Source organism: Alligator sinensis, unplaced genomic scaffold (genome assembly GCF_000455745.1).
Source record: "Alligator sinensis unplaced genomic scaffold, ASM45574v1 scaffold391_1, whole genome shotgun sequence".
NCBI classification, from domain to species: Eukaryota; Metazoa; Chordata; order Crocodylia; family Alligatoridae; genus Alligator; species Alligator sinensis.
Window position 1 is genome coordinate 4,044,728 of NW_005841889.1, and position 11,240 is coordinate 4,055,967.

Consider the following 11,240-nt stretch of genomic DNA (forward strand, 5'->3'; position numbering starts at 1 on the left):
TTTTGTTTTATTTCATGGCTTTCTATTAGCTCATGAGTTAAATTTGAGAATTACTTTAAAAAAGAGACTTTACCTTAAACTTTCAAAAGTACTTGTGTTGTGGGGGGTTTTTAAGAGTAAATGTCATAGATGCTAAGGTCAGAAGGGACCTCACCAATCATCTATTTCCTACCTCAGCAGGACATCAAGTCCAACCCCCTGCCTGGGCAGGAAAGAGTGCTGGGGTCAGATGACCCCAGCCAGATACCTATCCAACCTTAAAATGTACAATAAGATGCCAAAATATATTGTAATGAAAAATATTCAATATAACAATGTACTAGAAGCAAGCCTAAAGATATATTACACCCCTAGCTTGCCATGCCCTTCTTTGGATATTGTTGCAGTTTATATAGTAATGTCTTGTTTTGGATTTTAATAAAAAACAATGAGTGGCCTAAACTTAGTATTTATAGCCTGCTTTTTAAGCCCGTGACCTTCTTAAGAGCAGTTCTAGTATGGCTGCTTCAAGATATGGTATTAGGTACTCGCTCATGGCCAGGGGTCAGCAAACTACGACATGTGGACTAGATTTGACCCATCAAGTAGTTTTATCTGGCCTGCAAAGTCTGGGATTGTGGCAGCCATTTGGGGGGGAGGGGGAGATGTGGAAACCTGAAGCTCAGTTCCTACCCCTTGTCAAACTGAATGACATCATGGCAGATATGCCAAGTTTCAACCCTATTTCAGTGAGTGTTCAAATTTTGTACTTCTAATTTTAAGAATATACATGCCAGAAATAAAAGATGAATCTTTTAAATTGTTCTTTGAAAAAGAAAACCACAGAAAAAGTCAGTCTAAACAAAACTTAGTCAAAGGGTCTATGAAGATATGTTTTTATCCTCAAAAATAAATAAAATCCCTCAAATCCCAGTAAAATATTTTTAGCTCTGACTGTGGCATCAGCCTGATAACTGCCAGAACCTCATGACCCTATCTATATTTATCCTTGCAATCTACTCCCCCCATACAATAGCCGTTTGATTCTGGCATGCATCATTTGCACTATGCACACTGCGTGGTTTGCAGATTATGCTACTTCTAGAAAAATTATGTGTAAATCATTAAATGGATAGGTGTTTGTAATGCATATATACTTTTTTAAATGATTTTTTTATTTAGTTAACATTCTTTATAAATGTCTGTGTGCTTTTTCAGCTTCCTCTATAGTAGTGGAAGTCTGTTGTATTTGCTTAGTGTGACAGGAAAAATGAGGTTTGATGTTCATAGGTGTGAGGTTCCTTCATAGAAAGACAACCAACAATTTAGAAGGGCTTTTTGAAAGGTGAAAGGAAATTTCTAAACTTCATTGTCTCTGAAGTTTTTGGTGAATGGCCCGTGTTTTTTAATAGAATTCCACTTCCGAATGTGATGTCATATGCATTTTAGGGGGAGAGCAGTTAGTTTAACATTTGACTTAACGCAAAGTGAGCCAACCTTGATGTTCTTTTATTCTTTGTCTCATTCATTTAGATGCAAGCTCTTTGGGCAGCAGCTGTCTCTCTGTATGTTTGTTCAGAAGAGTTGGGCCTTTATATATTACTGTAATAAAAATATATCCTAAAAATAAATATTCTTAATTGTGGTGGTGTTATTGGTCCCTCAGTGTAGGCACTCAGATGCCATTGTGCTGGTTACAATGAAAGGATCTGGATGTGGCATTTCACAAGAGCCTTGGAATAGTATTCTTCTGTAATTAGTTTGTTTCCCTGTCAGTAGCAGAAGAATGCTTTTGTAAACCAGCTTGTCTAGCTGGTGGCTAAGGGGCCAGTGAGGAGCTAATTTGTGGCTCCCAGCTTCCTGCTTGGCCACTTTTCCCCTTATCACTTCAACTTCAATAGCATCCAGAGTTTCTGGGCTCTCTCCCTCCTGTTTTTCACTGCTTGCCCCCACCTCAGGGTGTGGGGCAATGCAGCATGGCAGGGTGGAGGGATCTGAGGGTGAGCCTGGGGTGGATGGGAATACACTGGTGGAGGACACCCCTGGTGGGGAGGATGGGAGGCATCCCTGTGGAATGTGGCCTGGGAGGACCAGACCTGGCTCACCCTGAAGCTGTCTGCACCCTATTGGTGCAGCCCATGGGGATTTTGCCCCTGGCTGCTTAGAAGTTTTGCAGCCCGGTTGTAAACCATCTGTAGCACTTGTTGGCATCTTAAATTGTTAGGGCACATAGAACTGTGAATAGGAATCCTTAAAATAAATAGCTTTGAAATTGAAACCTTAACAAAAATAAATAAATGTGATTAAGTTGTGGCTGGTGCACTTAGGAAAATATTTTATATCTGACACCTGTTTGCTTAAAGGACATGCATTTTTTTTTCTGTTTTTCTAAACATTCCTCTTTTATCTAACTCTTTAAAAATCTGGGTATGCTTGAAAGTGTTGGTAGATAATCTTTTTGATTAGTATGCCTGTTTTTTTAAAGAAAATGTCTTTTCTTTGTGAATTTGTCTGCTTTTCATATTTAGAAGGATCTTACAGGTCTGCTTACAATGAGCAATGCTAAATGTGCTTTGTCCCACCTGTTTTTTGCCTTGCCCTTTCTCAGTGTACTATTCCTTGTTGCCTCTTCAGTTTGTTTGAGCTTCTTACATTTTAAAGAGTGTGTACAATGCAGAGAACTGTGAAACTGTCCATTCATTAAGTGTTCTCAGATAAAAAGTTTGAGAAGCACTGGTTTAGGTTCAAGGTACCCCACCCTAAGTTTTCTGAATTCAGTGGCACCCTATTTCAAAAACTTCATAAAAATAAGTAGTGACAAGTTTATCAATAGTCATTTAAAACTTTTTTTTTTTCTGAATTCCCTTTACCTTTGAGCTCTCTTTAAAAGAAAAAAAATGCTTTAGAGTTGTTGTTTTTTTTAATTAAGACCATGGAAATAAAGCTGAAAAGCTACTTTTAAGGCAATACTACAGTCAAGAAGTTATGCGAACACAGCAAGTCAGAAAAAAAACATTTCTGGGTCACAGCCTCAGTCACATGATGGAATGGTCTGACTACAGGCTAGGAACCAAGGTTTGCTACACACTTGTGAGAGAGTGAAATTCCCTTTCCTTACCAGCAGAGCCGCTTTTCTCTCTCAGTATGGGAGCAGCAGTCTCTCACAAACAAATCAAGAATGGAGACACTTGCTGCAAGACCCCAAGCAAACCCCCTTTTCCTTCCTGCAGGTTGGATGCAGGGGCTGTCTGCTGGAAACTACTTAGGAAGCTGGGGCAGTAGGTGTATGCTTCGCCTGAGCAGGATAGGCATAAAACAGACTGTGGGAGCTGCCCAGTGCAGGCATGGCCCTCGGCGCCTGTTCCCAGCCTGGCCCTGCAGCTCCCAATCTGTGCTGGCTCGCTCTGCCTCTCTTGCTTGTTCTCCACCAGCAGGACAGCAAGACTCCATTCTTGGTATTCCTTTATGTTTATCATCACAGTTATCACTTACAAATAGTTTCATGTGTGCAGCTTGTTCAGCTACCTTTGAGCAATTAATTCTGTGTCTTCATATGTATATAAAATGAAAAAAAGGGTTAGTGTCTTTGTTACAGGGTAGAGGGAGAAAATCTGCTTCTGTTCTGTACTTTTCTGCACACTCAGTAAAAAAAACATTTCTTTTGTACATTTAATTACAGGCAGAAGGTTCCTCTACTGCTTCTTCAGGAAGTCAGGCAGCTGATGTCAAAGGGAATCAAGCTGGCAGCCCACAAATACCATGTCTGTTGTCGATGCCCACCAGGAATCACATGGATATTACCACTCCTCCATTACCTCCTGTAGCACCTGAAGTATTAAGAGTGGCTGAACATAGGCATAAAAAGGGGTTAATGTATCCCTACATCTTCCATGTCCTAACTAAGGTATGGTACTAAAATCATGTATTATGAAATACCAATTCTGAATCACTGACCAGGCATTTTCATAAGGGAGATGGGCATATGCTTTTGTCAGGAGTGCTGATCCCTCACTCGTATTTCTAAAAGTATTTTTTTAAACAAAAGAAAAATAATCATCTGGCCCATGGTGTTAAAACTGCATTGCTTGCAAAATTACCATATTTCACAGCATATAGGTCCCTCTGCTGCCTTCCCCCATTCTGAAACCAGAGACCACTTGCAGAGAGCCCTAGCCATTGCTGTGGGAACCTGACTGCAGGCTCCCAACCCCCAGCTAGGTTTCCCTCCCTTCTGGGACCAACAGTGATCTTTTTGGTTTGGGGTAACCAAACTCGGAACACTTTGCAGAAATCATTCTGAGTTTCAGGTGGAAGCTGCACTTCTGTCTGCACCCCAGATGTTATGTTTGTTGTCAGATATATGCATATTTCCTTCAACAAATGGTACATGCCAGGCATTAAAGAGATTTGTCCCAAGAAAGAAAATGATGGATTCACAATAAAAAAGTTGATAGATAGTTCGAGCAACTGCTTTGTTGTGTTGGGACAAATTTAATATCTAGCCAGGTCTAACAGCTCTCCTTTCCCTTCACTCCACTCATGGAAGGGAGGGATGGAGAGCACAACTGCATCCCTCCCAGTGCTCTCAGTATGAGCCATCAGAGAGACTTGCAGCTGTGCTGTCCTTGTTGCCACCCAATAGTAATGCAGATAGGGCTGCCGGGACAGTGGCTGCCTGGTTGGGGAAGCTTGGGTTCCCCTGGCCACCCAAGCAGCCTGTCACTGGAAAGCTGGTGCTGAGCAGTTTGAGTGCCCTTTAAAGTACCAGTACAGTGGGGTTGACGTGCTGGCAGTTTAAAAGACACCCAGTCCTGGGTGGCTTGATAGCCAGCACTTTAAAGGCCTGAAGACCACTTGTTTGGAATGGAAGGAGAAAAAACAAAACTTGAAAACATGGATCGTGTAGCTAATATGGTGTTGCCAGTTTGAATCTGCCGACAGCCTGAAACAGTAACTTTGAGAGCTGTCAACTGACTTCTTTATGCGTGGGATAAACAGTGAAGTCTGACAGTTTAAATGATCGTTTTAGTGGAAACAGCAAACTAATATACTTATTTATTGTTTGTGACGTAGTGGCAAACAGAGCAGTTGTATGCTACAAAGTCATGTTCCCCCTCCTAATTCCAGCGTTAAATTTTTAAAATACCTTTGCTACTTCCTTAAATAAATAGAGAAGTGGAAGGAGAGTAATTCATCCCCTTCCAGGCTATAAGAAACCTTGCCCTCTTCTTGGGTGCCATAAGCTCTTTTGTGACTTTGAGTGGCAGAAACCCCTACTGCCACTGTTTTGGTTCCAAAACCACTTGTATTTTCTTCTGCTGTTCCTGATATGCATTTCTACAGTCTTGTGTTTTTTGAACCTGTCCCTCCACACTTTCTGATTCCAAGGATAGGCAGAATGGCATCTATTCACTTCAATCTTTTAACTTCCTTTTGTTGTTTAATAAATTGTTTTTGTGTTCCAGACTATAGTTATCATTGCTGATTTAGCCCTAAGCAAGAGACTAAGCCCTGAACAGGAGCTAAAGAATAGCTAACTAATTGGAGAGCATGCCATTTTGGCTATTTATCATGCTTCAGCTGAGGGGGGTCTGCATGAGTGCCTGTCCATAGGGCTTTAAGCTTTTTAGTGCTACAAAGTTTGTAACAGTAAAAAAGTAACATCTGCCAAGGCCCTTTATCTCAACCATGGCTCCTTTCTCCTGCTTTTATAACAGTGACACTGAAATTAAAAGAAATCTTATTTTTATTTTAAGGAAGAATGGATGCATCCTTCATGAGAAGGAAAAAAGTATTTTTTTTCTGTTGTTGGGTTCTGGGAGTTACTGTGTATAATATTTAGCTTCTGCAGCACACAGTTATCTAAAGTTATTTGTCTAAAAATCTGCATCTCGTTCAACGTGTTTGGGCAGAGCTGTTGTTCAACATGTTTGTGCAGAACCTTGAACAGCTTGATTGGAAGCCTTTTTTTTTTTAGTTGGACTCCAACTTTGTCAAATCACAAAGGCATTTTTGAATACCAGCCACCCTGTTGCAAGAAAGATGATACCTGGCTAGGATGAAGATGCCATCATTGAACAATGTTGCAGATTTAGATGGCAGACTGCATTTTCCAGACATTCATGGTGGAATATCTGTAACTGGGCAGAATAACTTTCTTCTACTTTTAATAGCATCAATATAACACACTCCATTTTCAGGTTACTGAGCATATGTTAATATTAAAGCATCTCGTAATAGAAAAATTGTGCACCTTAAATACGGACTGATTTAGATATGTTAAGTGATAGTACAAGAACTTTGTTGTTAGGACCAATTTGGATTTGGAAGTCAGAAGGTCTTGGCGCTTAACCCAGGATTCAGTGGAAAAAGACCATCCTACCTTTTCCTAACAAGAAATTATTTTTGTCAATAAGAAGTACTGTTGGAATATAACTATAAATCTTTCCTTAATGAACCAAAAAATAAACAGCTTTGTATTTTAGAATAATCATATATGTGCAATGAAAATTTAGTTTTCTACACCAAGCCTTTTAAGTTGTATGCTTAAAATTACTTTAACTTAAGTACAAACTATGCAAAGTGTTAAATCTATTTTGACATACCTTACAGCACATTTTAAGTTCAAATAATTGTTACAAAATAATTTGTTTTGACTTTCAAAATATCAGGGGATCTGACTCAACCCCCCCCTCCGCCCCCATATTGAGCTTTTGCTTATTACTGACTAATATTTTTTTTACCAATTTTTTTACTTCGTTTTCCCAAGGAAAGAACACATTTATTGTGTTCTTAATTGTTTCTTTACTTATAAAACACGTAACTCTTACTTTTGCTAATTCCATACGTTATTACTATTATTCTGTGCATTATTACTGTTTCACAGCTGTTTTCAAATCACATTTTTAAGACTCAGCTCAGTGACTGAAGTGCATGACTTTATTTTTGATTTTGGATAATAATAATAACATATTCAAAAGTCCTTAATGTATTCAGGATGATAAATTCCGTCAAATATATGCTCTGATATCACTTGGGTGCTTTTGAAAACATTCCCCCTAAAATTCAGCATCAGTTCTTAGCATTTGTTCTTCAAATATAATCATGAATGTTGATTAAATAATTTTGTAAGGGTACTTGCCATGTGTGTTTTTCATTCCAAATAAAAATGTACAATATTCTGCTTGCTTCCATGCAAAGGGTGAAATCAAGATTGCTGTTTCTATAGAAGATGAAGCCAACAAAGACCTGCCTCCTGCTGCTCTGCTTTATAGGCCAGTTCGTCAGTATGTTTACGGAGTCCTGTTTAGTTTGGCAGAAAGCAGAAAGAAAACTGAAAGACTTGCTTTTAGAAAGAACAGACTTCCACCAGAATGTATGTACTATATGATCCATTCTTTATTTTCTTTAGACATCCATAATCCTACGTACATATTTTAATGTAACTGAAAGTGAGAGTAATTATTAGATTTTCATTAATGAAAATATAACGACACTTTAATGTTTTGGCAAGATACAAGTAGCAGATTTTAGACTTCCCAGCTTTTTTTTGAGTGTTGTGTCTCATTTTAAATCCTGATGTGCTAGGTTCAGTCTATGTTATACCTTAAAGGGTAAGAGATCCCCCTCTCACATTTCCTGTATTTTTCCCTGTACTCATCCAAAAACTAGTCTGATAAATACTGATTAAATAGACAGGTCTGTTCTTTTACCTTTCAAATGTGAATCTGTGAAAATTTAGTTTTGATTATACTACATTGATCAGGCATACTGATTCAGGGATAGAACTAGCAAATGAAAATTTCTTTTGAGTGAATGTGCTTCAGGGTCTGTGTTTTATTAAAATCAAGAAAAATGAATGCCAATCCTGTCATTAATTAAGTATTCACATTTTTGTGTCTGTAGCTGCCAGTGATTCATTTCATTCCAAAAAATTCTAGCTCCTGGCACCCCAGGGTCATTTTATGAGGATTGGTTTTCTTAATGTGAAACACAATAAAAAATGATTGAATTCTACAAGGGGTAGAATTCAAGTATGGACAGACTATCACTTTTAACTTTTAGAGGGTGGGGATTTGCTATGAAACTGTTAAAAGCAAGTGAAAGCTAAGCTGGGGCAACTTTGCCCAAATTAAGTTGAGCTAAATTGCTCTAGTTTAGCTTTTGCTTACCGAAATTTAATTGTAGGGCACCACACAGTTAGCATGTGCCAGCTGTTCTGTTGTAAATACCCTCCTTTACTTAACTTGCTTTAATTTGATCAGTTGTCTATAACCTAAAGAATATAAGAGAAAAATAGAGTATTTGGTGTTGAACAAGTTGCTCCATAGAGTTGTTTTTGAGCCACTTAGTTCCCCCCTTTTCTTCACTTAAATTGTGCTACCTTTCTGTTCCAACTCTGGGGAGGTAAATTCAAATGGACTTTAAGTGTAGTATTTTCAATGTTTTTATTAGCTCAGCTATAAACCATAGCCTTTTTGCTTCTACCAGCATAAAATATAAGATTCTTCAAGTAATGTAGTCATTTCTCTATCTTTTAAAAAATGTGAGGAATTCTAATCAATAAAGTTGCGCATATTAAGTTTATGACAGTAACACTCCAGTTCCCCAATTGTGGTTGGAACTATTACTGTATTAGGTGAAGTAACAGCACATACTAAAAGTAGTTGTAATTAAGGAAAGAACCTTATGGTCAAGAGAAGTCTTGTTTGCAGCTCTGCCTTGACACTACTGTAATATCAGTAAGAAATTATATGAATTTGTGGTCCCCGCACCAAAGATCTGCTAGTCATAAAGCCAAAGTGTAGATAAAAAAATATACCATATTGCAAAATGCTCAAGGTATTGATAAGAACATTAGGCAATTTTGAGCTAGAGTCATTTTAAATCCTGATGTGCTAGGTTCAGTATATTATGTTGGAACTTAAAGGGTAAGGTCCCTCTGTCCCAGTAACAGTTGCATGGCACAAGAGGGTGAATAAAGATAAACAGTCTATATTTTGAGAGAGGGTTGTTTAGGAGAAGAGGGAAGAAAGGGGTGAGGAAAAAATTGGTAACCAGAGATTGTTAACCTGTTTAAGATGCCCTACAAATTTAGAACATTCAGTGTTTAAAAAAATGAATTATTAAAAAGCATACAAATGAAGAGCTAAGGCAACTTTTATGAAATAATCATTACTATTAGAGTTCATAAATTAAATTAATGACTGTTGATGTGTTTAAAAAAAAAAAAAAAAGACATCTTTGTTCTACCAACCCTAATTCTGACATAGTATACAAAGTTGAACTGTCAAAATATGCTTTCTTTCAATTAAGTTTTGTATAGTCAAGTACATATATAGAAACTGTATGTATATTTAGGAGTTTGCAAGTATGTGAGGAGTCTCAGTTGTGAAATCTGACATGAAGCGTTTACCATTCATTATTGTCATAATATACAAACTGTAGAATAATGAAACTTCTGACTGACTGCCATGCTTTTTAAATGGTGGTATTTTTAAATATGATGTTGACAAGGCCAAAAAATTCTGTTTGATGCAATTCATCTAACACACCCAACAAACCCAAGTAGCGTTTTTGACTAAGTGCTTGTATGGATCCCACTGTATCATATTCACACACCCTAGAGCAATTATTTCAGGCAGAGAGCAATTATTTCAGCCAGAGGGGCACTTACTGAGTTTTGGCAAGCTGTTGAGGGCTTCATGGGTAGCCTCGCCCCTTGAAGGTGCCCCGCCCCCTGGTTGCCATCTTGGGACCAGAAATCCCACCCCCTAACCCTTGACCTTTGCCACCAGAAGTCCCTCCCCTTGCCCCCAGAAATACTCCTTTCAGCAAGGGGTTTTTCCATCTCAGAGCCAGAAAAATACCAAATTATATTCTAAAAATCAAACATCTACAGTGTTCAGTAATTTGGTGTCAAAAAATATTTTTGTCTTGATTTACATGCGTTTGTGTAGTGTACAGAGGTGATGCACAATAGTTTAAAATGAAGTCTTACTCTTGTATACTGTGGGGGGCATGGAGATGGGTATAGGTTTGTGGGGGGCTGTGGGTATGTGGAGTGTGGGGAGGGTGTGGGGGGTTTTGTGGAGGGATGGATAGGTGTGGGTATGATTATGTGGGGTGTGGGTAAGTATGGTGTTTGTGGAGGCTGTGGGGGGGAGGGTGGCTGGGGGTGTGGGGATCTCCGTGTATGGCAGTGTGAGGGGGTGTAGGTGCATGTGTATGGCGGGGTGTCCTTGTGAGACTGCCCTATAGGCATATGTGCACACTCACATGCATGCTGTGCCACACGCACACACTTCTTCCCGCTCCTGGCCCCAGGGTACTGGTGCAGCCCTGTGCTCCTGTGGTCTGGCGGTGCTGCCCGTGGCCACGTGGTGCAGGAGCAAGCGTGCAGGGAAGCAGTGAAAGATGTGGCAGGCAGAGGCTTCTGCTTGGGGGGGGGGCAGGAGTGGGAGGGAGCTGGGGGTGGTGGGGTTCCTGGGTCCTGCCAGCTTCCCCTGGGTCCTACTGGCCCTGGCTCCTGTCATCTTTGACAGGCAGCCAAGAGCAGATAAATATTAATTTTCTAAACTTTTTAGGTGCCCCACAGGCCAGATAAAATGGCCTGGTGGGCCTGATCTGGTCCATGGGCCATATTTTGCCCACCCCTGCCCTATCACATGAGACTAATCTTTTGAATAATGGTAATGATTGGGTTGTGCTTGTGCCATGTGTATTCTCATACAATGTACCTGAGGACAGTAAGAGCAGAATGAGCTCAGTACCATGCTCCTGCTCATGGCAGCAAAATCTGCTACTTTTGTATAATTATGGAAATCTATTTTTATTTAATGTTAATCCAATCTTACCCTTTTAATTTCTTATTGGGCACCTTTCTTCATGGCAAAATGAGGATGTCAAAGCCTTCAGGTTCCCTTTCTAATTCCATTCACTGACCAGCCCACCTATTTTCTGTTTTGCTTCAGGGAAAGTTATGTGATATTCTGCTGTTTCACTCATTCCCAATAAGAACTGTCATGACCCAAGGGCATGATTTTGTGTGTGCTTCGGCACCAGAATTATCCCCGCCAGGTTACAGCTTCATTGCACGGGAGAGTTTCCTATTGCAGAGGAGAACCCCGGTGCAAGGACGAGTTTCCTGCCTCTTTGCAGCTTCTTTTGCAGGGTGCATTGCTCAAGTTGCAAGAGAAATGCACGGTGCAAAAGAGTTCCCGCCACCCGCATGCAAATTGGTTCCCTGCTATTGGCTAGTT

At 39.7% G+C, this 11,240-nt stretch overlaps 1 protein-coding gene across 4 annotated transcripts in view; it reads left to right on the forward strand.

The window, feature by feature from the left end:
• Positions 1 to 11,240, forward strand: part of FAM120A (family with sequence similarity 120A) — a 72,016-nt gene that overhangs the window by 34,168 nt on the left and 26,608 nt on the right. For all 4 annotated transcript variants that reach the window (XM_014517075.2, XM_025197121.1, XM_025197120.1 and 1 more), the window contains 2 exons: positions 3,659 to 3,883; positions 7,180 to 7,354. In XM_014517075.2, coding sequence (XP_014372561.2) covers positions 3,659 to 3,883; positions 7,180 to 7,354 — 400 coding nt within the window. The remainder of the gene's footprint in view (positions 1 to 3,658; positions 3,884 to 7,179; positions 7,355 to 11,240) is intronic.